The sequence below is a fragment of the Diplodia seriata genome (genome assembly GCF_021436955.1).
Source record: "Diplodia seriata strain FDS-637 chromosome Unknown scaffold_1, whole genome shotgun sequence".
NCBI lineage: Eukaryota > Fungi > Ascomycota > Dothideomycetes > Botryosphaeriales > Botryosphaeriaceae > Diplodia > Diplodia seriata.
In genome coordinates, this window is record NW_027117308.1 from 3,648,062 (window position 1) to 3,673,985 (window position 25,924).

The 25,924-nt window shown below is 56.0% G+C and overlaps 6 protein-coding genes across 6 annotated transcripts; 4 read left to right on the forward strand and 2 right to left on the reverse strand.

The window, feature by feature from the left end:
* Positions 1–1,137: 1,137 nt before the first annotated feature.
* SLS55_001045 (uncharacterized protein) lies at positions 1,138–3,448 on the reverse strand (the record flags this gene model as incomplete). Its single annotated transcript, XM_066772547.1, has 6 exons — positions 1,138–1,869; positions 1,936–2,103; positions 2,155–2,856; positions 2,910–3,028; positions 3,085–3,163; positions 3,224–3,448. 6 exons carry the CDS (start codon positions 3,446–3,448, stop codon positions 1,138–1,140), a joined length of 2,025 nt encoding a protein of 674 aa, XP_066637826.1.
* A 511-nt stretch (positions 3,449–3,959) lies between these two features.
* Positions 3,960–5,000, forward strand: CSM3 (chromosome segregation in meiosis-related protein; the record flags this gene model as incomplete). The annotated part of the gene is made up of 3 exons (XM_066772548.1): positions 3,960–4,192; positions 4,248–4,326; positions 4,377–5,000. 3 exons carry the CDS (start codon positions 3,960–3,962, stop codon positions 4,998–5,000), a joined length of 936 nt encoding a protein of 311 aa, XP_066637827.1.
* A 682-nt stretch (positions 5,001–5,682) lies between these two features.
* On the forward strand, positions 5,683–9,804 carry SKI2 (Antiviral helicase ski2; the record flags this gene model as incomplete). Its single annotated transcript, XM_066772549.1, has 5 exons — positions 5,683–8,403; positions 8,456–8,750; positions 8,807–8,997; positions 9,068–9,247; positions 9,304–9,804. The coding sequence occupies 5 exons, from the start codon at positions 5,683–5,685 to the stop codon at positions 9,802–9,804; spliced, it is 3,888 nt and encodes a 1,295-aa protein (XP_066637828.1).
* A 741-nt stretch (positions 9,805–10,545) lies between these two features.
* Positions 10,546–14,158, forward strand: NMD5 (Nonsense-mediated mRNA decay protein 5; the record flags this gene model as incomplete). Its single annotated transcript, XM_066772550.1, has 9 exons — positions 10,546–10,635; positions 10,689–10,767; positions 10,823–11,283; positions 11,339–11,523; positions 11,580–12,769; positions 12,823–12,954; positions 13,019–13,564; positions 13,618–13,953; positions 14,004–14,158. The coding sequence occupies 9 exons, from the start codon at positions 10,546–10,548 to the stop codon at positions 14,156–14,158; spliced, it is 3,174 nt and encodes a 1,057-aa protein (XP_066637829.1).
* A 5,009-nt stretch (positions 14,159–19,167) lies between these two features.
* Positions 19,168–20,175, reverse strand: GLD2 (Glycerol 2-dehydrogenase (NADP(+)); the record flags this gene model as incomplete). The annotated part of the gene is made up of 1 exon (XM_066772551.1): positions 19,168–20,175. One exon carries the CDS (start codon positions 20,173–20,175, stop codon positions 19,168–19,170), a length of 1,008 nt encoding a protein of 335 aa, XP_066637830.1.
* A 1,210-nt stretch (positions 20,176–21,385) lies between these two features.
* Positions 21,386–22,840, forward strand: SLS55_001050 (uncharacterized protein; the record flags this gene model as incomplete). Its single annotated transcript, XM_066772552.1, has 1 exon — positions 21,386–22,840. The coding sequence occupies one exon, from the start codon at positions 21,386–21,388 to the stop codon at positions 22,838–22,840; it is 1,455 nt and encodes a 484-aa protein (XP_066637831.1).
* Between the last annotated feature and the right edge of the window lie 3,084 nt (positions 22,841–25,924).

A 25,924-nucleotide genomic window follows, 5' to 3' on the forward strand; every position in this document is an offset into this window, starting at 1 on the left:
GTTGCGGAGGGCTGGCGCGGTGTGTGCCTGTGCCTGTGCCTGGACCCGGACCTGGACCTGGGCGGATGCCTGGGTGTGCCTGGTCGTGCACCGCGGCTCCCCCGGCTCGGGCGGCGGGCATTGAAAGGCCAACGGCCAGGCCTGGGAGACAGTGGTGGTTTCGCGGCGAACGGGCGTGTTGCTGAAGCGGGACGGCGACAGTGCGGACAGCCGCGAGCTCGCGCAGGGCGACGCGGGCCGAGCGAACGAGCAGCCTCGCCTGATCCGGCGCGCTGGCGACTCGCCGGCGGCAGGATGGAAATGAAGGAGCCTCTTCTCCGCCGACGGAAATTATTCTAGGGTACAGTCGCCCGGGGCGCGGCGGTTTGATGTGCTCCAGGGTCGGCTCGCTTGTGGTGGAGGAGGAGTGATTCAGAAAAACGCGGGCATGTTTCATGCTCGGAGACGTGCAGACGACTCGGTCCCGGGCGCCCCGCTTACGCCAGCGCCGCGCCCGCAATCAGCGAGCAGCAACGGCGGCAGAGCAGTAACGGCCGCAGCAGCACGTCTAGGGGCAACGTGCATGGTACCAGCCGTGTCGCCGTTGCGCGTGGCCACCGCTGCCGTACGTATGTAGGCCACATGCCAGCTGCGACGCACGCGCGCACGCGCGCACGCCTGGCTGCAAGCTTGCTGCCCGCTGCCCGTCTGCTTGCCCGCCACTAGACGCCGCCAGCCGCCAAGCTCAGGACCGCCGGCCCTCTGGCCCTCCAACCTCCAACTCGCTCTCCGCGTCCGCGTGTGCAGGTGGCGGTCGCAAAACGTATCACAGCCGCTGCTCGCGGGCACCGTTGGCAGCAAGCGACGTGGATCGCCCCGGGCGGCCACGGCGCTATGATCTCTTTCCAGAACCGCTGCGCATTGGGCTGAGACACCAACGCGCTGTTGCAAACGACACCACCGACTGGCCCAGCAATCTCGTCTCTTGCGCAAACCCATCGCGCCCGGGCTGTCATAGCGTCGCCCCCATGTCATAAGATCGCAGTCCGTATCGCTCACCATCCAGGATCGACGTTCTATGAGCATCATTTCGGCAGAATGCGCCGCCGTGCCTGCATGCCTGAGGCGATCGCCAGCGCTCTTGGCTTTGTTTCTACCTCACCGTGCCGTCACTTGACTGCCTTGCTGCTCGGCCCGTTCTTCCTCCTGCATCTGCACCTGCGATGCCGCTTCTGCCACGGACCCGTCAACCTTGCTCTCCGCTGTCTCGGTCGCCGCCCGCTCATCTTTGCCCGCGTCATCGCCGCCTTCGGGTTCGAACAGCGCCTGGAGCTGCTTGCCGTCGTCGATCTTGTCGAATAAGCTTAGCCTGTCCTTGGATGCAACGCGGAGTGCCCTCCACGTTTTGCTTGCTTTAGCTTCCTGCAACCTGTGCTTATCCTCGTCCGCCATGGCCATCTCCATATCTAATTCGTCCTCTTGTATTCCCTTGTGCAGCGACTCGGCCGTAGGGATGGTGTACCTGCATTTGGTTAGCCAAGCTCCATCGAAGAAGTCCCTTGCCCGGCCAGCGTACCTCGACGGCTCCTTCAGCCCCTGCAGACCACTACTGATCGCCGCATCGGATAGAAATGACAGGTTCAACGACCCCAGCACTGACGACTTGAGCCGCTTGTTCGTGCACGCACGCTGCGCTCCTGTCTTTGCCTCCTGGAATTCGCTGGGAGATACAGGAGGCTGTGCAATTGGTGGACAGCTCTCCATCTTCCAGCGGACCCAGTTTTTGTCACGAGAAAGGACCGTGTCGACCATCCGGTAATAAAATTTGCCGTCCGGTAAAAGCTGGAGGTAGGTCGTGATCGCTGTCCTGGTTTTCAATGCCCATTCGGCCTATGCCTTGCGTCAGAGCGGCAGATCGGATATGCCTGTGCGCGGGATGCGCAAAGATCTACTTACATCTGCAGCACTTAGAGTGTAACTGTATTGAACGGCTCGGTTCGGATTGCTCACGGCTGACAACCATTTCTGCGTCTTCTCCTTCGACTTCTCTGTCAACGAAAGTAGGAAATCAAGGAGGACCAGCGCCTGAACCAGGATGTGCCTCTGGAATGCCAGATCGCTCAGCTGAATAGTCGGTCAGCAAACCTGCCAATTTACATTTCGAAGACCACCAACCTCTAGCTCGAACAGGTCTCGACTCGTAAGGTACTTCGGGTTATAGGGGCTCGCGAACTCCTCTTCGGCGTCTTCGTGCTTTCTTTTTACACTACGGTTGTCGTCGATGCCAACACTCTCCTCTTTGCCTTCGGTCCTGCTCTCAGGCTTGCTTTCGTTCTTGGACCCTTCCTTTTCGTCGCTCTTGTCCTGTTTCTTCGTCGGAATAACTTTTGGGACATCCTTGAATTTGGCAATAGTATGTTCGATTCCAGACTTGAACTCGGCAAGGTAGTCGCCCGAGAACAACCTCGGTGGGTTAGAGAATGCTTGTTGCAATGTCCAGAAGATAGGATACAGAGTATCCGTGTCTAACACTCTACTATCCTTCTTCTGCTCTGCTTTGGTGTCGTCATCTGGGGCTACGCTCTCGGTAGTGATTGATGGCACTGCCTGGTTCGAATCGGGATCTATTTCCATCCCATCGGGCTTCTCGTCCTTGGAAGATGCTGGCTCATCAAACGCAGTGGCGTTCTCGACGTGAAACTCGCCGCGGGAGTTGACCGAGCTCTTATCGCCGAGAGGGAATGTCTGGAACAGGAAAATGAAGACCCGTCCGCAGAATACTGCATCCTCAGCACGAGACAGCCGCCGGAGCAATTCGTTGCAGAAGCGTAGCACAACTATACGCTTGCTAGCGCCGCTGTTTTGAAGAAAGTCACCCTAGATGGGAATGTGAGACTGGTTTCATGATGAGACTTTTGGGGTGTACTCACAGCCACTAAACGCTCTCTCCGAGACTCGAGGTAGTCGAAAACACGTCTGCATCCATCGATGCTCTGACTGTCGAGCAGCTCTTCGGCGAGATAGAATATGAGCAAGCCATCACACTGGTCTTTGGCGCGGTCAGTTAAGCAATTGGGATTGGAATGGTTTCCAACGGAGACGTACTGCGCTCGCTGCATGCCAAGACTACGTCAAGAAGATTCCAGACTTGGACAAACGAAGGATCATCGATCGTGGTTGTCGCCTGTGGCTCGGTCAGTTTCGCCGTTGGTAGCTATCCAAGGCGCACGAGATAGACGCATACCACGAGGTGGTGCAGAAGGTTCTTTGCGGAAATTTCTGCAACGGTGTTGTGGGACATCTGATGTTGGATGTTGTCGCTCAAGACAAGAGATTCGCCGTCTAGCAAATCGGTGGCGGATATCTGCGGCTCAATAGAATCGCTGGCCTTGACCTTCCGAGCCTTTTCAAGAAGCTCCTTGAACCGCCGGGTTACAGCTTCAACGGAGTCTACTGCAGGGAACGCCATGCTGCAGAGTGTTGCGGCAGCTACTTTACGAGGGTCGGGATCACTCCGATGGTGTTGCTGGCCCCGCAGCACGCCCGTCGGTCACGAGGTGACGTTGTGAGGCGAAGCGGTTTCTGGAGCTGGCGGTTTGGTCGACAGGGATGGGCTGGACCACGCGGCTGCAGAACGCGCCGTTGAACTGGATCCGGTAGCAGTCTAGATATGAAGGGTGCGAATGCTTTGTTGCTGGAGTGTACGCGGTCGTTGCAAGGTTTCGTTGTTGAGCGGAAGGGTCGTTGTGCTTTGCCGCTGCTCATCTTCAATCAAGGTTGGTCAATCGGCGCTTTGCGCTAGCCGCTCTCTAAGCGAGCCCGACGCGTCTCCCAGCAGCGAGACGCGTTCAGCGCGTCTGCAATCCAACACCTTTGCCTCCGCTTGAAAGACCATCTGCGACACTGGCAAGAGCCTCTCCGTCTCCGCACACGTCCCTCCGCCTCGAGTAACTTTACGAACCAGGGACGGTCCATCTGATATGACGTCGCCTGCAGCACAATCGCGCCCCGCGCCGGCAGCAAATGATGATCTCGACGACCTGTTCAACTATGACGCATCCATGGACGATATTTTCAACGACATGGACACCAGCCGACCCAGTGACGATCGCGCTGCACAAGGGAGCAAGCAGAATACAGAAACTCTGGGCATCGACGAAGAGGTCACGGTCGCGAAGAAGAGACAGCCGATTGCGAAACTCGACGAAGCCCGGTCAGTCCCGCGCGAATTTCGCGTGAAGGAGAAGTTTCGCTGACGAAGTACGCAGCCTTCTTTCTGGAGCCGGTATTCCGAGATTGCGCAGGATCTCCAAGGAAAAACTCAGGTTCAAAGGGAAAGGCCACGAGGTCAGACAATTTCTCCGGAATGAGCACGGCTCGCTAACCCTTCTCCCCAGTTTTCGGATGTTGCGCGTCTCCTGAACATGTACCAGCTGTGGCTCGATGACCTTTACCCGAGGGCGAAGTTTGCGGACGGACTGGCCATCATTGAGAAACTCGGACATAAGAAGCGGATGCAAATTATGCGGAGGGAATGGATCAACGAGGGAAAACCCAAGCGATCGGGGGAGGTGGAGACCGCCGAGCTTCAAGAAAGAGAACAGGAGGCTGAAGACACGACAGCGGGCACGACCCGCGCAGATGACGAGCATCAGGAGACAGAGCCGCGGAGTGACGGTGAGCAACATCAGGCGATGGAAGCACAAACCACACACACGGATGCAGCGCCAAGCCAGTTCGATGGGGAACCTGACGAAGATGAGTTGGATGCCCTGCTGACGGCCGACATGCTTGCACCTACGGGATTACACGCAACTTCGAGTCAGAGGGCCGATGAGCCCGCGGAAGACGAACTTGACGCTCTGCTTGCAGAAGAAATGAACGGAGCACCGGGAAGCGCACCCATGGGCAGATCAGGACCGGGACCAGCATCAGATTATCGCAAATCACCTCGGGAGGAAAACCAGGATGATGAGTTCGCAGATGAGATGGAGGCCATGGAGGGGCTGGAGAATTGGTAGCTGCCGAGGTTGTTTCATCGCATGCATAGCGAGGCGTTAGGGGTCATTTCGGAACTGGGATAACGGGATATCCTGTCAAGAGATTGCGCGGCGGCGAAAGAGACGGTATTGCCTCCGGTACGCTGGTACCTGGCGAAATGCACGGCAGCAAGCGGCTGAACCTTAAACGTGAAGAACGCAGAGGGGCCGTTGTGTGTCGTCAATTTTTATTTTAGGGAACGTGGCTTGTGTGTGCTTGCCCGACGATCGGGCTATCTTTTTCCATCGGGATGCAATAAGACTGGCGCAATCGCTGTGCACACGCCGCCCTCCGCACGGGCCAGGGTGCACTCTCGGCCCGCGTTGCTTATACGATCGGAAGTTGAAGGATTGTGCCGTGTACCACTTCTAAGAGCCGCTGCGCTTAAGGCGTGCCGTCGCGGAAGAAGGCGTCTATAGCGGGCGGGATATCGCGTCAGGCCCCAGAGCTTGTCTGACTGCGAGACAACTGGGTCGTATCTCATGATTCGTGGTGGCCTTATCGATATGCGGGTTCGACTCGCGCAAGCGAGAAGGAGCTGCTGCTGCGCATGCGTCATGCTGGCAGCGTTTGTCAGACACCGCGACTACAACGCGTCCAAGCCGACGCCGCCCAGCACCAACTCACCACCGCACGGCTTCTTCGCGTCCCACACATAGCAGCATGGAGGGCCTGGCCCAGGCTTTCGAACGCGTCAGCCTTGCGGCCGACTCTGCCGCCGTGAAAAATCCTGACTGGATCGACTCGATCCTGGAGGAGCAGCGACCACGCAAACGGACGCGGCGAACCAAGGACGAGCTGAAGCAAGAGCTCGAGAAAGAATTCCTCACCCCTTCGCCTGCGTTCAACACTCAATGGCTCAATGAGCTTCAGCAAAGATGGGACGCGCCTATCAATTATGCCGACCTTTTCGAGCTTGCTCCTACGCAGACGCGCACCATCATCCGCTTCACTCGCGAGGGCTTGGAGGGCCGTGTGACTGGCTACAAGGAGATTACCGTTCCTGCAAATAGCGCCACTGCGAAAAATTCGACATCCCTCCTTAGGAAACCCGCCAACAGGGCTGACTTCGTCCGCGGTGCTGCCGGCTTCTTCCCCTTCGCACCCGGCGGTCTGGATGGCGTAGAAGCCGTAGCGGCGGCGGAGGATGATTTCTTGCAGTCCCAGCAAACCGAACGGACGAAGAAGCATGGTGGGCTGGACCGCGTCCTTAATTTCGGCGTGGAAGGTGGCCTTCTCGAAATCCCGCCTGGATTCGCTCGAGGTTTGGATTTCAAGAAAGAAGCCAGCACCGATAAGCAGAACGCAGAAGATGTTGAGAACGCCCTGGGAGAAGAGCCTGCCCCTGTTGAATCAGTAGATGGCCTTCCCTCCGGAGACATGGATGGTGTCCAGCCGTCTACGGGCGACTCTGGCGACGAGGAGAGTGAGAATGATGATGATATTGACTCTCTTCTGCCGGTTGAATTCCCAGCACTTGCTCCGCGCGGAAATCTTACGCTGTCGAGCACTAGGAGGGCTGCCAAAGAATGGGCTCATATGGTTGATGTCAATCGAGACATCCCCAATTTCAGGGACCTTGTGCCGGACATGGCACGAGAGTGGCCATTCGAGTTGGATACTTTCCAGAAGGAAGCTGTCTATCATCTTGAGAATGGAGATTCGGTCTTCGTTGCAGCTCATACTTCGGCTGGCAAGACGGTCGTAGCCGAGTATGCCATCGCACTCGCAGCTAAACACATGACCAAGGCAATTTACACATCCCCGATCAAGGCTCTCAGCAACCAGAAATTCAGAGATTTCAGGAACGAGTTCGACGACGTTGGAATTCTTACAGGAGACGTCCAGATCCGCCCTGAGGCCAGCTGTCTGATTATGACGACCGAAATTCTCCGGAGTATGCTATATCGAGGAGCAGACCTTATTCGAGACGTCGAATTTGTCATCTTTGACGAGGTACACTACGTCAATGACCTCGAGCGTGGAGTCGTGTGGGAAGAGGTAATCATTATGCTACCAGAGCATGTTACTTTGATTCTCCTCTCTGCAACAGTCCCGAACACGTACGAATTTGCGTCCTGGGTGGGCAGAACCAAGAAGAAAAATATCTACGTTATCTCAACACCGAAACGTCCCGTCCCGTTAGAGCACTACTTGTGGTCGAACAAGGTCATGCACAAGATCGTGGACGCGGATAAGCACTTCATCGAGAAGGGTTGGAAAGATGCCAACGACATTCTTTCGGGCAAGGACAAGGTCAAGGCAACCAAGCTTGAGGAGTCTAATACGTCGCGGGGCGGGGCCAACCAACGAGGTGGGCGCGGGCAAGACCAGCGCGGTGGCAGGGGCGGCGCTAGGGGCGGCGCTCAACAGAGGGGAGGCGCCCAACAGCGCGGGAGAGGCGGCGCACCGGCACAACGCGGGCGGGGTAACATTGCTCGTACTGGCCGTGGCGGTGGAAGGACGACCGCTGCGCAGGACAGAAACATCTGGGTCCATCTCGTCCAGCACTTGCGCAAAGAAACCCTGCTACCGGCTTGTATCTTCGTCTTCTCAAAGAAACGTTGCGAGGAGAATGCCGATGCGCTTGCAAACTTGGACTTCTGCACCGCTTCCGAAAAAAGCGCCATACACATGGTTATCGAAAAGTCAATTGCCCGCCTTAAACCAGAGGATAGAGTACTCCCCCAGATTAGGAGGCTCCGCGAGTTACTGAGCCGAGGAATCGCTGTCCACCATGGTGGTATGTTGCCTATTGTCAAGGAAGTGGTTGAGATACTCTTTGCGAAGACACTGGTTAAGATCCTGTTCGCAACTGAAACCTTTGCCATGGGTCTCAACCTTCCCACCAGGACTGTGGTTTTCTCTGGCTTCCGGAAACATGACGGCCGCCAGTTCCGCGATCTTCTGCCGGGAGAGTATACTCAGATGGCCGGACGAGCGGGTCGTAGAGGACTCGATGCCGTTGGCTCTGTCATCATTGTCGCACCAGGTGCTGAAGAAGCGCCCCCGGCTGCTCGTCTGCGACAGATGATCCTCGGCGATCCGACAAAGCTCCGCTCACAATTTAGGCTAACGTACAACATGATACTAAATCTCCTGAGAGTAGAGGCGCTGAAGATCGAAGAAATGATCAAGCGTAGCTTCAGCGAGAACGCCACGCAAGCCCTACTTCCCGAACACGAGAAGGCTGTCAAGTTGTCTGAGGCAGACCTCGAAAAGATCAAGCGAGAGCCATGTGAGATTTGCGACGTTGATCTTGAACTTTGCCACGAGGCTTGCATGACATATCAGCGTTTGACCAATGAGCTTCACCTTGCGCTCCTCGCCACCCCGGTTGGAAAACGCTTATTTGACACGAGGCGTCTGGTAGTCTACAAGAAGGTGAGTAAGCTACACCCTCCGACATGGGTGTTTGACTGAAACTTGTCCTAAGGACGGTATTCGCACCGCCGGCATGCTGTTGAGAGATGGCATCAGCAAGGGCCATGAGCCAACGGTACAGGTGCTCGAGATTAGCACAAACGCGAAGCGTCAGCCAAGTGACCTGCTGCCGTACCTCCCAGAGTTTACGAAATTCTTCGCGCCGTTGCCGCGCAATGCATCCGACATGAAGCTGAAGGCAGCACCAGTCCTTCTGAGTGATGTAGAGAGCATCACAGTAGCACACATCAAGGTTAATCAGCCCTACCAATACACCAATTTCATTCGCTCCATCAAAAAGAGAAAGGGTAATGTTAACACTCTCCCCAGATTGACCTAGCCGATGCGCTGAATGGTGATGCAGACGCACTTCAGCTAGCAAGCGATCAGTTCCAACCTCTGTGTGAATCGTGGACCTATCAAGACTGGGATGAAGTCAACTTGTCGAAATTCATCAAGGATATGACCTATAGGGGTCTGCTCGATGAGCGCAACAAGCAGGCTCAGCTTGCTCAGGCGCGGAAGTGCTTGACGTGCCCCAAATTCCTCCAGCACGTGAGTCTATCCGGAATTTTGCCCTGTCCGGCGCTAGTGAACGTTCTCTGACCGACTTTTCTGTTTGCAGTTTGCCATGGCGCACGATGAGTGGCTTATCAAGGAGAACATTGCGCAACTGCGTCAGCTTATGTCAGACCAAAACCTGCAGCTTCTTCCAGACTACGAGCAGCGCATCTCGGTGCTGAAGGACCTTGGCTTCATTGACGAGAAGTCCAGAGTCGAACTGAAGGGCAAAGTAGCCTGCGAGGTACCTTCACTACGCGTCAACGCAATCCCAGGTTACAAACTGATTATGTGTTCCAGATCCACTCTGCCGACGAATTAGTCCTCACGGAGCTGATCTTGGAAAACGTGCTTGCTGACTTCGAACCGGAGGAGATCGCGGCGCTGCTGTCCGCTTTTGTTTTCCAGGAAAAGACGGACGTTGCGCCTACGTTGACCCCAAGACTGGAGCAAGGTCAGACCAAGATCATCGAGATCTCAGAGAAGGTCAACCAGATTCAGACGCTGCACCAGGTCATCCTATCCTCCGAGGATTCGAACGACTTCGTCAGTCGGCCGCGTTTCGGCATGGTAGAGGTGGTATACGAGTGGGCACGTGGCATGTCTTTCAACCGCATTACCGACTTGACGGACGTTATGGAGGGCACAATTGTGCGGGTGATCACGCGGCTGGATGAGACGTGCAGAGAAGTCAAGAATGCGGCGCGCATCATTGGCGACCCAACGCTGTACACGAAGATGCAGACGTGTCAAGAGCTGATCAAGCGAGACATCTGCAATGCAGCCAGCTTGTACTTGTAAGGACGCAGTCCAGAGTGCGAAGGTACATAGCAAATAGCTTAAGCCAGAGGTAATGACCGAATTGAGCTTCGCTAAGCCTGTGGGTTCCTTGCATGGCGCCTCGCACGAAGAGGGATCGGCCACGTCTCACTCAGCGCGAGACATCCGTGGCTTCGGCGGCGGAAGCGCTAAAAGCAGCACGCAGCGTGGACAGCAAATAAGGCAGTCGCGACAGGCAGCCCGCGGATGATTGCGCGAGAGAAGCGGCAGGTGGTCACGTGTGGAGCCGGGCTCAAGCGGCGTGGAGACGGCGGCGCAGGCGGGACGGGCGTCGTTGGCACGTTTTGGCGGGCCTGGGCCAGGGGCTAGTCGGCCGGTGATCGTGTGGCGAGTGGGCGGCGCAGGGCCCAGGCTGAGACGGCGATCGCGATACACCACGAATGGTGTTGAGGAGAGCGGGCGGAGGGCGCACGGGCCGGCGGCTTGGCGACCCTGTCGCTGACAGCGATTTTTGTGCAGGCTGCGGGCATGCCCCTCGGCTTCACCTGTCCACCTCAAAACGAGATTTCCCTCGTGCTTTCCCCCGGTCCACCCTCGACGCCGGGACACATCTCTCGGGGCACACCCACCTGCTCACCCGCCACCGTGCACGCCCTGTCCGTGTACTCAAAGTGCTGCCCGCTTTCCTTGCAAAGGCCGTGCCGTCTTTAAGCCGACACCACCGCACGCCTCGAGTCCGGCACGCTTGCCCCAGAGCCCACCATGGACGTAGCTGGCCTACGAAGTCGCATTGCCGCGACTCTCGAATCCAACGCCGACGCCCGTCGTCAGGCCGAAATCGATCTCAAATATGTGCGCCCGCGCCGACGAGCCCCGCTGAGAAATTTTGATTGACATCCGCCTAGGCAGAAGACCAGCCCGGCTTCCCCGACGCCCTGCTGAACATCCTCGAGGCCGAACAGGAGGCTGGCGTGCGCCTCTCCAGTACGCCGCTCCCGCTCTGATCCCCACCCCGCCCGCTAACCATCCACCCGCGCAGCTGTCGTTTACCTGAAAAACCGCATAACCAAGGGCTGGTCGCCCGCTGAGGACTACTCGCAGGCAAAGCCGATACCCGAGGAGGAGAAGGCAAACTTCCGCAAACGCCTTGTGCCCGTCCTGGCTACCTCCGCGCCGCCCATCCGCGCCCAGCTTATCCCCACGCTTCAGAAAATCCTCGCCTTCGACTTCCCCTCCAAGTGGCCCGAATTCCTCGACATCACCCAGCAGCTCCTCAACGCAAATGACGCAAACTCGGTTTTTGCCGGCATCCAGTGCCTGCTGGCCATCTGCCGCATATACCGTTTCAAGGGCAACGAGGACAGGACGGAATTTGATGGGATCGTGCAAGTTACCTTCCCGCAGCTGCTGAACATCGGCTCAAGGCTTGTCAACGAGACGAGTCTGGAGGCTGGCGAGATGCTGCGGACTATCCTTAAGGTCTACAAGCACGCCATCTACGTCAGTGTGCCCACATCTGTACATTCCGGAGCCTGAGAAAGCTGACCTGCGCTAGTTCGAGCTGCCCGTCCCGCTTCGCGACCAGCAGAGCATGATTGGTTGGTGCACACTTTTCCTAAATGTGGTTGCCAAGGAAGCACCCCCGTGTGCGATGTCCGAGGACCTCGAGGAGCGCGAAACAAACCACTGGTGGAAGGCAAAGAAGTGGGCATATGCCAACTTGAACAGGTTATTCGTGAGGTATGCGCGCTTTTTCGCCTTCTGGGCATTTGCTAGTACTCACCCATCATGCATAGATACGGCAATCCTCAGACCCTTGGAAAGAGCAACGAGATCGATTATTCGGCAGTGGCCAAGAACTTCCTCGAGAACTTCGCCCCGGAGATTCTTAAAGGCTACTTGCAACAGGTCGAGAAGTGGGTCGCTAAGACTGCCTGGTTGAGCAAAGCCTGCCTATCCTACACTCTGGCCTTCCTGGACGAATGCGTTAGACCAAAGTCCATGTGGAACCACTTGAAGCCTCACCTGGAGGGTCTCATTTCGCATCTTATCTTCCCTGTTCTTTGCCAGTCAGACGAAGACATTGAGTTGTTTGAGACTGATCCCCAGGAGTACCTGCACCGCAAGCTCAACTTTTATGAAGAAGTATCCTCACCGGACGTTGCCGCAACAAACTTCCTCGTCACCCTCACCAAGGCCCGCAGAAAGCAAACCTTCACCGTGTTGAACTACATCAACAACATCGTCAGCCAGTACGAGTCTGCGCCGGATGACCAGAAGAACCCGCGCCACAAGGAGGGTGCGCTGCGCATGATTGGTACTCTTGCTCCCGTTATTCTCGGAAAGAAGAGCCCAATCGCCGATCAGGTGGAATACTTTTTCGTCCGTCACGTCTTCCCCGAGTTCAGGAGTCCTCACGGTTTCCTCCGTGCTCGCGCATGCGACACGCTCGAGAAGTTTGAGCAGCTTGATTTCAAGGACCAGAACAACCTTATCGTCATTTACCGCAACATCCTGGAATCAATGGCGGATCCTGCTCTCCCGGTCCGTGTCGAGGCTGCTCTCGCTCTCCAGCCACTCATTCGCCACGATGTCATCCGTACTTCCATGCAGCAAAACATTCCTCAGGTCATGCAGCAGCTCTTGAAGCTCGCTAACGAGGTCGATGTTGATGCCCTTGCCAACGTGATGGAGGATTTTGTCGAGGTTTTCGCTGCCGAGCTGACTCCTTTCGCGGTTGCACTGAGCGAGCAGCTGAGGGATACATACCTCCGCATCGTGCGCGAGCTGCTTGAGCGGAATCAGCAAAAGGATGACGAAGACACGTTTGGCGACTACCTGGATGACAAGAGCATCACTGCTCTTGGTGTCCTGCAGACTATTGGTACGCTTATTCTGACTCTGGAAAGCACGCCGGAGCTTCTTCTGCATCTTGAGACTATTCTCATGCCGGTAATTTCCATCACACTCGAGAACAAGCTCTATGGTAATTATTTTGCTCCTCGTTCGCCCGACTCCATGCTAACTGTTGTCCCCTAGACTTGTACAATGAGGTCTTCGAGATTATCGACAGTTGCACCTTCGCTGCGAAGAGCATCTCCCCCACGATGTGGCAGGCTTTCGAACTGATCCACAGGACGTTCAAAGCCGGCGCAGAACTCTACTTAGAGGGTATGTTTCGACAGCTGATTACGCAAATAAAAACAGTTTATGATCAAGCACTTACACGACACAGATATGCTCCCGGCCTTGGAGAACTTCGTTACCTACGGCTATGAAGCCCTCATCGTTCAACGTCCTTACCTCGAAGCCATTATTGACATGATCCGCACCATCTTCAAGGACGACAAGGTCGGCGGTGTCGACCGCATCTGCGGCTGCAAGCTCGCCGAGATCCTGATGCTGACGTTGCGCGGCCACATCGACGATTTCATCCCCGAGTTTATCCAGCTCTCGATGCATGTCCTGCTCAATGATGATGCCAAGGTCAAGTCATACCGGATTCATCTGATGGAAATGATCATCAACTGCATCTATTACAACCCCCGCCTTTCTCTACATGTTCTGGAGAGCAACGGCTGGACCAACAAGTTCTTCAGCCTCTGGTTTTCTAACATCGACAGCTTCACGCGGGTCCATGACAAGAAGCTCTCCATTGCTGCTATCGCCTCCCTTCTGACTCTGAATGCCCAGGAGGTTCCAGTTAGCGTGCAGGGTGGCTGGGCTCGCCTCCTTAACGGCATTGTGCGACTTTTCCAGACGCTTCCTGCTGCTATGAAGAGTGAGTACTTCCATTACATCATTACTTCGCGCTCGACTGACTAGTCTCTGTAGACCGTGAGGAAGCCAAGCGCGAGGAGGACTTTAGCTTCAGCCAAGAATTCGAAGACGAAGAAGAGGATGAGGAGTGGGAGGGCGAAGGTGACTGGGCCAATGAGGGTGAAGAAACCGAGGATATCAAGGATGAGAGCACGGCATACCTCGAGTTTCTCAACGAAGAAGTACAACTCGCCGAACCGAGAAAGACTAGCGCACAGCTAACGATGTTGCAGGCCCAGAAGTTCAACGTTATCAGCGATGATGACGACGATGAGCTCGAGGAGGAGAGCTTGCTCGAAACGCCCCTTGACAAGCTTGAGCCCTACAGTCTGTTCAAGGCCGCTCTATTGAGTATGCACAATACCCCTTGCCCTCTAGGAACATGGCTGACGAAGGAATAGACCTGCAGCAAGAACAGCCTCAACTGTACGAGACCTTGACCAAGGACCTCAACCCCGAAGAGCAGCAAGTGGTCCAGGGCGCGGTCCACCAAGCCGATGTGATCGCCCAGCAGCAGGCTGAACTTGCCAACGGCAACCCACCGACGATCGCTTAAGTACCTCCATACCACCTGGGTATTCAGTGAGCATGCATTGCAACCCTGTCCTGGTTGTCCCTGCTCTCAAATCTTATTTGATGTTCTCGCAGCGCGCATTTCCAAACACACCTCGGCGTTTGATAATTTCCCCCCTTCTATTTGATTTTGGCGAGTCAAGAAAGTTATTTTTTCATTATTTGGCATGCGCGGGTGGACGGAACAAAAAAAACGGGACACTACTGGAGAGACGGGGTGAGACCTAACTCGACGCTCTGAATTGCGCACAAGACAAGAGCGCGTTGGGTTTTCGACTTAGGTAAATTATTATTGTATGTAGTTAGGTAGCTATTCCCCCTCGCGACACCACCTGAAACAGCACCAAACAGCCCCAGTCTCCACACGGATTGAGTGTCACCGTTGTTTCCTCTCATACAGTCAAGTTATGACTCGGTCGTTTGACCGCGGTGGCCTATTCTGAAAGAGTGTTTCCTTATTATTCGACATTACAGGGCTCCTGATCTTGTTCAGACCGTTCGCGTAGGAAGTTTCTTTGGCGAAATGGGTGGGGAAAGAGAACAATGATCACGAAGGACGGTTGCCTGGTGGATGAAAGCACAGACGGAGTACTGGGAGAATGGACGGCTCGTGCTGTTTGGTTTTGATTCAACTTTGAGATAGAACGGAATGGATTCATGTTCCCCCTTCCATGGCGATTTTGCTGTTTTCCAATCGACCTTCAGTTTCTTCTGGAATGTGCTTCAGAGGGAACCATGCTATACATGGGTTCCCGGCTATTTAGCACTCCGCCGCAAATCCTGGAGGTTGGCAATTGGAGAACATTGCTTGCTTGCCTTGGTTTTTGCATGCTTGCGCTGGCCGGGTCAAGGTAGGCACTGGAGCTACTTCCGGTTACAATGGTCACATAAAATTCCTGGACGGGTTGCGACGTTGCGACCCTGAACAAAATGATAATAGAGGAAAGAGAGAGAGAGAAAAAAAAAGTAGGGCACATCCAATGACAATGCCGCCAGGAGTCGAATGGGCCGAGAGCGAGCAACGAAGGAGGTCAAAGGGCAAAGGGTTACAGACATTCCGAGCAGAAGTCTGGACTAAGTTTCGACCAGGGAGAGGGAAAGGGATGGAGAAGCAAAAGGAAAGCCTTGCCGATGGTCCAAAGCGAAAACACGGAGAAGCCCCGGGTCCTCTCCGAACGCGTTCTCGCTCCCTGCTTAAAGCTGAAGGGTAGTTCTTTTTTTTTTTTCTTTTTGGCATTTCTCGGCGTACGCGTGTCAAATGGGTTTCGACGGCTCGAAACAACGTCCACGTAATTCGGACAATTTCCGAAAAAGGAATCCTCTCCACGTGAGTTTCATCGTCGTGCGTTGTCCTTGGGCCCCTTTTACACTTGGACGCACTGGTTTGATGCCCTTCCATCTCACCATCGACTACCCGACTTCTTGTGGATAGACGCACGAGCGCCATGCCGACGACTTCGAAACAAGTCTACTACGGAGTTTCCAGAAATAAAGCGGAGGGGAAGTGTTACGTCCGATGCAAGAAAGGCAGTAGGTTGAGAGGCGGGAGAGGAGGAAAAGGAAACAATACCACTCTTCGTGCGGAAACCACCTCCATGTCTTTGGGAAATTTGTGCGCGTTGTTGGCTTACAAGTTTGTAGAGAAGGTGGACAATGGGAGGAAGATAGTATCTCCAAGACAACCAACGCAACGGTTCACTCGAGTCTCTAGAGAACAGTTGTGGTGCAGAGAAGCAAGAGTCCAAGTCTTGAGACACATCCGGTTTGTTACGTGCCAAAACTACAGTTAGCTCTGGATTTGCTCTCTGAAGGCGGGAAGATGTCCTTCTCCTCATAACAATGATGTATTTGCTTCGGGCAGGTGGCTCTCCATCTCTGGTGATGGGTGGGCGCGGCAAAGGCTTGAAGATCTTGTAACCACGACTATCATCACGGCTCGTAACGTGTTGCGTCTTGGAGGGGACGATCCTGAAACTTCATTGGTCGTGTTGGTGGGTAGGTGATGCTTTGAGCAAATGTGGAGCCTTCTGGGTCGGGCTGACGTGGGCGGCGTGTGGGTCTCCGGCACTGTGCGTGGGACTTGACCATATTCGGTGTGGTTTGGGAGATGCCGCACGTCGCACTTCTAGGACGAAAGCGTGGGCTTGGCGTGGTGTTGAGGGGTTTTACAAGCAGTCCTCGATGGACGAAGAAATTGCAACTTGACGATCAGTGAGTCTCTTGTGGAGCACTCCAGAGACCGCTCGCAAGGTCTCGCAGTGAATCCAAGGTACCGAAAGACATGAAGCGATTGTGCAGACGTATGTGTGTACATCATGTTTTTCTAATTACACGGTTATCCTTTGACAATTCATCAAATCTTCCAATCATTTCCATTTTTTCCTGCTCTAACATTGCATGAGCAAACCACCTGTTGTGAAGGCGCCTGGTTCTCAGTCGTGCGTGCTTAGTTGGGCGACTGTCAGAACACCCGACCTTCCAGTGCGGCGTGATACCATGGATTAGAGTTCGCACTTACTGTGTACGAAGCGCGGGGCTCTAGAAAGCTCCCCAGCGTTTCATTGTACCTATCAGTATGATCAGATACTTAGTATCAGATTAGACTGCTGCTCTTTCAGATGTTTTCCAAACGTCGCGCAGCACAATCTCCTGGACTACTAGAGCACTCCTTTCTCTGTTGAAGCATACGGCCTGCAGGCTTCCGCCCCTGGTTGAGGGAAGCACATTTCCACCCGCTCATGTGTGCTCGACCCCCTCATCTCTTGCTATCATTAGTAAAGACCATCAGAGAACGCACAGGGCCGAACTGGTCGCAGCATCGTGAAGACGGTCCGAAAGAGTCGATCACAGACGCAGCGCGCGGTCAGTATCATCAGCGTTGGGCTTTCCGTACCTGCATATGGCGACAGGGACAGCCGAACAATTGTCAAAGGCGGTGACAGCCTGGCAGGGCTGCTTGGCGTGGTGTTCAGAGGCAGCGACCGGTCCGTGCAAGCCTTGGGCGCACTTACGCGGGACAGACCGCTGAGGCATTGGCTCAAAGCTAATTGCTTTCTGAAGCGACGCGGCGTCAGAAATAATGGCGCCACGAGCGAGCAGGCCTCATCCAAAGGCGCACGAACGTTCTTGCTCGAAGGATGCGTCGAAACCGTGGCGCAGAGCGGCCTACTTGGTGAAGCGGTAGGTGGACTATTGGCTGCAACGCCCGAGCTTCTGAGCACGACCGTTTCGGCGTAATCATCTCGAAGAGCGGTTGTCGCGGTATCTCCGCAAAGGCCCGGAGAATGGGTGGCCGGCCGTTCCGAGACGTCCTGGGACGCGGCATTCGTTGTGCCAGATGTGGAGAAAAGGCATCTCCTCTCTTTGATGACTGACCGGTCTTTGACAGTGTGCTCGCTCGACAAGGGGACGAAGGCAGGATTGGGACGCTTATCGATAATCCCGGTCATAATTCCATACATACTCTTCTTGCAGAATGCAACATGCACATGGATGCAGGTGCATGGCATGTGAAGGGGCTCGGCCGTGTCTTGGGGGCTGCTGTCAGCTACCATACTACTGCAGGCGCCAGGGCGTGCGTCTGCAAAGATAAGGAGGCTGCGACCGTCCAAGAGTCGTGGTTAGTGAGACGGACGGAGCTAAATCCGCATGGAGCGACGGCACATGTTGGAGGGTGGCACGGCTGGCTGCTCCCACAGCTGTCTGCAAAGTAGCTGGAGGTACCGCAACGATCGCGGGAGCCGGCAGGTGGCGGACGAAGCGAGAGGCCACTATGTTGTGATGTCAGTGTGCCGTTTCCGCGTCCGTCGGGATCGTGAGATGCAAGCAGAGGGCGGCTGGGACCTGGGACGCTGACGGGAGCATCGCGCGGGCCTGACGCAACTCCCTCCGCTCCCGTGATCAGCAGCGGTTCGCGGCCAGGCTGGTCTTCTCCGCACTGCGTTGCGTACGCCAAGCGCTTCCAGAAGCTGTCTGTCGTGCCCCGCGGTGGCCACGTCCCAGGCGGGCGGCGGCGATGATGGCAGAGAGATCGTTTGCGGTGCGCCGTCGAAGATTCGAGGGCCCTGCACGTGACCCGAGCTGCTGACGTAAGTCCACGTGCGGCACGACCAGGCGACCGAGCCGAAGCGCGGCTCTGTGCCTGTGGGCTGCTGGCTGCAGCAGATCTGCACCACTCGCGCAGCGGGTCACGGGTGGCAGGCGCACCATCCCTGGACGCCTGCCGCTCCCTTCGTACGTCACACCGAAAACTAGGTTGCAACAAGTCGACCTCGACTTCTCCGCCGCCGATGCTCCCACCGCCGTGCGCGAATTATCTCGGCCTCTGCGCTCGGCACCGCTGCTGCTGCTGCAGCGCCGACGCGGGGCCCTGGAGCTGTCGGGGCGCCTTCAAACACGTACGACGCGCCGCCGCTCGCGCACACAGATCGAGCTCTCATCGCCCAAGGTGGGGACGCGCCCCAAGCCTCTGAATCAGCCGATGAGCCGATGCTATGTCCTGCTAGGCTCAATCGCGCCTAGCCCGCTGGAGACGACCGCGCTCCACCCCTCGTTCGACCCTCGCAACCGATATTATTGACAGCTGGGAACACGTCTTGCATCCCCTCGACAGCCATTGGATCCTCGACGGAGCTCGCCGCCCGCCTTATGCGTGCATAAGCCTTGGCAGGAACTCGACAGCTGCTTCAATGCACCAAAGGATCAGGGAATCGACGACGCCGTCTGAGTAGGAAACGCTCTAAATTTTTCTGTCGGCCGTGAGTCTATCTTTGGATGCGCCATTGTCATGCTGGCGTCACCGACGAGTAAGTGCGAACGCAGACAAACAAATCTAATGCTCTACATTTCGTCATTCCAAGGTTCTTCAGCCAACCTAGTCCTCCACGGGTATTATCCGATAGGATACCATCGCAGCTATCCCCAGCAGCTTGCGATCATCCAACCAACGCCCCCTGCGTAACTTTTGTGCAACGTGAAATCGTGGTATATCGCTTAGGCAACAGAGGTACCAGCCTCGACCGACTCCTCGGGCCAGACATTGTAGCCGAAGGTGTCCTTCATGTTGACGAAGCGAGTGTGACGGCCCTTGGCAACGCTGTTGACGGCCTCGAAGTCAGCATCCGACAGGTTGGGGATCTTCCAGTTGCTCTCGATGCGCGACGGGGTCGAGCTCTTGGGCAGGACCGCGTAGCCGCGACGCAGACCCCAGGCGAGGAGCACCTGAGCCAGGTCATGGCCGCTGCGGCTGGCAACCTCGTTGAGCGTCTTGTTCGTGCGGACCTTCTCACCGGTCGTGGGGACCTGGTCCTGGGAACCGAGCGGCGAGTAGGCGTCGGGCAGCACGTCGTTCTCCTGGCAGAACTTGATGAGATCCTCGTTGGGCAGGAAGGGGTGGATCTCGATCTGGTTGACGGTCGGCTTGACCTTTGCAAACTTGAACATTTTCTGCAGGTCGGCGATCGTCCAGTTGGAGACGCCGATGGCGCGAACCTTGCCCGCCTCGTACAGCTCCTCCATCGCGCGCCACGTCGGCTCCGGGTTCTCAGTGAGCTCCTTCTTGATGACGTACTTGCCATCCGGACCAATCTTAGGCATGTACTCCTCGTTCTTCTCGGCGGCAATGGGCCAGTGGACGAGGAACAGGTCGATGTAGTCCAGGCCGAAGTTCTTCAGCGAGTTCTCCAACGACCACTTGACCTCCTCGGGCTCGTGCAGGTGGTTCCAGACCTTGGTGCAGATGAACAGGTCGGAGCGCTTGACGCTGGTGTTCTCCTTGAGGAAGTCGCGGATGGCCTCGCCAACCTCGTTCTCGTTCTTGTAGAACCAGGCGCAGTCGAGGTGGCGGTAGCCGACCTTGAGGGCAGCGGTGACGGCCTTGTACGTCTCGCCGACGGAGCCCTCGCTGGCGAAGGTGCCGAAGCCGACACCAGGCATCTTCACGCCATTGTTGAGGGTGAAGACGGTCTGGTTGGAGACCTCTTTGAGCGGACCGAAAGGCATTCTGGCTGCGGTGCGGACGGGGGAAGTGCGGAAAAGTCTGGCGGTGGTGGGGTAGCAGAAAGAGTAGGGTGCAGATGCAGGAGCAGCGGTCAGCAAACTCGTGCGTGCGGTTTTATTGAAAAGCGAGGAAAGCGCGCGGGAAGGACGTGGCAGCGCCATATCCAGGATTAATAGGGCTCTCGGGCGGGCTGCTGTGATGAGCGCGTACCGTGGTGCCTACGCGGCGCAAACTGCGAACAACGGTTGCTACAACAGCGCACCCCACCAAGGATGGATGATGTCAGGGTGGATCTGAGCATGGATTTGGGAGCGAAGCGCCTGCAACCCCCCGGCACGCCGCTAGCGCAAAGCGCGCGCCGAGAGGGCCCTTCGGATGAAAGCCCGCTTTTCATACAGCGCTGCAATTGACGTAAGGTGGGGAGTTTCGCCGGCCGTGTTCAGAACGACTGCAGCGACCGCGGCCGCGGCGGTGCCTGGCTGCGCGGCGCCGTGCCGGGCGCCGTAAGGCGTAGGGCGAGCGGCGAAACGTGGCGTCCGCGGACGGTCCCATCCATGGAAGAACACAAAGAAAAAAAAAATCCCAATCCCAATCTTACCTGCACCGGGAGAAAACGGTACGGCAGTTGGCTGCGCCGTTCCCGCCAGGCGGCGGCGGAGGCTGCGAGGCGACCAGGGCGTGGGCGGGCGGCGGCCCCCTGCCACCGCCCTGCAGCCCGCAGCAAACCCCGGGCGCTTCTCGGGCAGACTTTGCACAGATACGTCAGATCGTCCCCAAGCTTCACCTGCTATCGCCGCCATGAAACGCCCGCCGACCACTCGCGGCCGACACGTCGAGGATGTCTCTGCAAGGCCCGGGCCCCAAGCGCGCCACTCAGGGTCGCGGAACCGTGTGCGGTAAGCTGTGCCCGCTGTTGGGTCCGCTTTTCCTCCCCGTCGCTGCTATCTCGAATGGAACTGGCGAGGACCCTTTTTTCGTGATGCGGCGCGATGATGACACCGGTGGAGCTTGGAGGCAGCAGGACCCGGAGAGGTACGGGAGAGTACTCTGGCTCGCCCTGTCTGCCGTGCAATATATACCTGCGCCAGCGTCACGTTGAACCTGCTCCACTCTCAGCTCATTTCTCCCTCTCTTGCTTCACCTTCATTCGACTTCTCTGCCATCTTACCTAATCTCCACCAACTCTCTCCCTCCCACCGTCTCTCAGCCACCATGCCTGCTTACGAGGACTCTGACTTCGGAGTTCAGGCTCCCACGAGCCCCTCCCAGCTGCGCAAGAACAGCCAGCTGCCCATTCCCGGCCAGGATGACGAGGGCCCTGTTGAGGTCCCCGCCACCAGGTCCTCCATCTCGGAGGCCCAGAAGTACATGCACAATCTGAGTGTCTCGCCCTCCATGAAGGAGAGGAGGGCCTCGCGCAACTCCTTCGGCACCTCGCTTCCCATCCCCAGGTCGAAGAGGCAGTCTCGCCTGTCCTCGGTCCACTACCCCGAGGGCGAGCGCCCTGCTCGCCCCGGCATGCCCCCGATCCAGCCCACTCGCGATCTGCTGGCCTCGCAGGTCCAGAGCATGTCTTCTGAGAAGGTCAAGAAGGCCAAGAACATGGCCTTCGCTTTCGACATTGACGGCGTGCTCGTCCACGGTGACCGCCTGATCCCCGAGGGCAGGAGGGCGCTGCAGATCCTCAACGGCGACAACGAGCTCGGCATCAAGTTCCCCCACATCTTCCTGACCAACGGTTCCGGCAAGCCTGAGAAGCCCCGCTGCGACCAGCTCACCAAGATTCTCGAGAACCCCGTTTCGACCGAGCAGTTCATCCAGTCTCACACTCCCATGAGTGCGCTGGCTGAGTACTACAACACCGTCCTGATCGTTGGTGGTGAGGGCTACAAGTGCCGCGAGGTTGCCGAGCAGTACGGTTTCAAGGACATTGTTGTGCCCAATGACATTGTTGCTTGGGACCCCACGATCGCGCCGTACCGCGTCTTCACCGACGAGGAACGTGCGTCGTCCCGCCCACGTGACTTCAGCAAGACCAACATCGAGGCGATCATGGTCTTCTCCGACTCCCGCGATTACGCCACCGACATGCAGATCATCATGGACCTTCTCCGCAGCGAGAACGGCCGTCTTGGCACCATGGCCAAGGACCCCGTTGCCACCCGCATTCCCATCTACTTCTCCCAGGGCGATCTGCTCTGCCCCTCGGAGCACTGGACTCCCCGTATGTCCCAGGGTGCCTTCCGCATCGGCCTCGAGGCCATGTACAAGGCTCTGACTGGTGTTGATCTCGAGCGTGTCGTCTACGGCAAGCCCGAGTTGGCTACTTACAAGTACGCTGACGAGGTCATGGCCTCCTGGATGGAGCAGATCCACGGCGAGGAGAGGCTGCCCGAGAACATTTACATGATCGGCGACAACCCCGCCTCCGACATTATTGGTGGCAACATGTACGGCTGGAACACCTGCCTGGTCCGCACTGGTGTCTACCAGGGCGAGGGCAACGATGACGAGAACCCGGCTTCCGTCGATGTGTTCGTCAACGTCCTCGAGGCCGTCAAGACTGCCATTAAGCGCGAGCTGGGCGAGGACTTCAAGTTCGAGTTCGACGAGAAGATCAACCCCGTCCTGCACGCCGAGATGCACGAGGGCTCCGCCATCGAGTAAACTGCTCCTTCGCGCCAAGATACCCCATCGCTGGGACCAGGCAGAGCCGGATCCCACAAAAGTTTTATTCGATTATCCGCTCCTATTCAGTAGAAGATGAAGCGTATTTCGGTTTCATTGATTTTGGACGTTCGCACGCTATAGACGGAACGGCGTTTTTTTTTTTTTTTTCGCTTCAGCTATTAGCATTGCAAAGCTTGAAGAGTATACCAAGATAGATCTCAGGGTTTCAGGGATAAACCGGTCCCTCATGAATGACGGCCAACCCAAAAAACTAGTTTTTTTAAAGTCTACTCCACGTTCTCTCACACCGGGAAGCATTGGTGACATGATCTTAGTGAAATGTTATTCTATTCTTCGCCGACCCGCGACTCTCGTAACTCTGGCTTCCCCTGCCGCCTGCACCCGTACGTTGGCATCTCCACACAGCCCGTACCACGCCTCCCCAGATCTGCCCGAGTTGGTAAATCCCGCACCTTGTCCCGCTCGTCATTCACACCGCCGCAACCTTCACCGACGGTCAATCATCCCGGCTTCCTGCAAAGTATGACAGCTGGATTTGCACGCCCTTCGCCAGCAATTGCTGCAATACGCGAGCGGTCCTTGTAGATCAGCGCTGTGCAAGCCTTTTCCGCTGCTCTTTTTCTCGGCGGCTACGTCGCTACACTTGCCGCCGCGGCCCGAGTCAGACGCACGAGTTGCGCCCCAATCTTGCATCCTTGCGCTGCTCTGCATACGCGCTTCTTGTTTCGTTAGCTTTCGCATCGCATCAGGCAGACAGCTTGTCATCTGTCGTCTCCCGTCGGCGCACGGGACGGCGCCATTTTCGGTGCTAGGAGACGGAGATGACGCCTACCAGTAGCGTATTTACCTAGGCTCGCAACCCAGCATTTGCCGAGGGAGACGGCGGACGAAGGGACAGAAGGAAGAGAATGGCAGGTATTTGCAGTCTCGCGTGGCACCCTTGCACATGGCTTGTCCCTCGGTGCCAACGGCGGTTCTTTCCCTGGCTCGGTTCGGTCGGGTCGGGCCTGCTTTTTGCTTGTTGGCAACGGCTTGCCGGGCTCGGCGTGCATATGCATCCACACCTGCAGGTTGGCTGTGGCAGGCCCTCGTTTGCGTGTGCGTCATTAAAAGTTGATTTTGGGGCTGCGATGCACCATCTCCACGGCGAATTGTCGTATGCACGCCGCTGATAGCCGCAGAGCGATCCCGCCCGAGTCATGCCAGGCGTCCCGAGGTACCCACATCATTTGGTTAAAGGACGCAAGCTTGCTTGATTGCGGAGATAATGCTGAACATGGATGTAGCGGCTGGTTGGTGTTGAGGTTACTTAATGGTTGCCGGTCACGTGGGGTGTGCCTTCCCCAGCTTTCCCGGTTTGCTGTCGCTTCTCCCCACGACACTGCACTCGCATACCCGCTGTATTCTGACGGTTTCTGGTTGCTTTGGGGTAGTCTTGTCTAATCTGGCTTCTAGCAACTATTTTAAGCCTCTGTTTTGTGTCTCCTTCACCAGCGGTCCAATTATTTCCAAATAAGCCAGACTGGCAATCCCTTTGGACTTCTCCACTTTTAGCATGGCTGTTGGTGTCCGTCAGGCTTAACGACTCGTTCTCAAGTTCCGTTTATTATCAACTTACGGGCATATGGCTTCCCACGACCCTTCTCTTACGCCGCTTGCCACGGTTTGTATGGCGCAGCAACCTCGCAGCTTTCATGCAATCACACTCATCCCCATACTGTGGCTCCATGCGTCTTCGTGACACAGTTCAATTGATACCTACACAAAGCACCCATCAGTATAAGAGCCGACCTTGAGGGAACCCAGCTTCCATATCTAATCATCCCGCACTCATTCACCGCCAGGAGAGAAAATCAGCTACGAGGATCAAACGCCCGAAGTCTTACTGGCACTCGCCGGTCGAAACTTTATACTCTGCCTTGCAGCGAGACTGGTTTCACACAGAGTAATACTGACACCATTTACGGTCTCCATAGAAATACGAAAGCACACGACGAAAGTGGCAAGGGTTACGTCGGTGAGAGAGGTATTGGTTTTAAGTCTGTCTTTAAGGTAGCCGGCATTATCTGAATACCTTGGGGCCACTGCGGCTCCAAATTGCCAAACTTGCGACTATGAGAATAGTCAATCCAATCCAGACTTCTTTCCCAGTGACTTCTCGTCATGGACATATTAAGTTTAATATTTAGTTTTCTGTGGATGTTAATATTAATGTCAATAAGGAATTAGTCTCTTTATAATCTGGCCTATTGATCTTTCTCCGCAGGTTTCGTAGGGATCAGTATTCAAGTTTCGGACTGCACCGCGGTTGCCCTCGCATGTGATATAGCCCCCACATGTTGCAAGTTGAGCCGCAGCGGTAATGAGACGGAATACGTTGTCCAAGAACGCGGCGTAAAGGACATGCCAAAAGGGGAGCGCAGACTTGGTATCACAAAGTCAAGAGTGCTTCTTGCATTTCCATTGGGCAAAAATTACAAGCCCAATCATGGCCGAACAAGACTTATTTGCTTTCTTACCAATTCGCTCATACGGATTCAAAGTAAGTGGCACACCTTGCATTTCTATTGGCGCTGAGCATATCTCTTCAGAGCGGTCTACAGATTCGTTTTACTGATGGCTGTTCAAAATTTCCTCCAATAAGCGGACTTTCCTCTTGCGAGCGGGGAAGACATCGATCAATCCAGGCCTCGTAGCCCAGCCTTTCGGAGGGCATCATCAACGCATTTATCCAAACCTTCAGCGTACACGTCCATTCGTCCCTTGAATATCAGTGGCCTTTGTATTACCTCATGGCATACATCCAGGCACCTTCATGAAGACACTGAAAATTTGTATCTCGGGGTGAATCCGCAGTTGCAAGATCATCACGTCCAGTGCTGGCGCGTCCGATCCTGGTCTGTAGCTGACTTCTCTTCCTTCAAAGCGGGTTTCAGTGAAAAGGCCAACAGTTTGTCTTTCGCCCCGGAGCAATGTCGTTAGCTCTGTCTTCTCTTGGGAGCTTTGGAACTTAAAGCATAAGCTCTTGTCACAGGCCTTGGAGCAAGATGTATGGTTGAA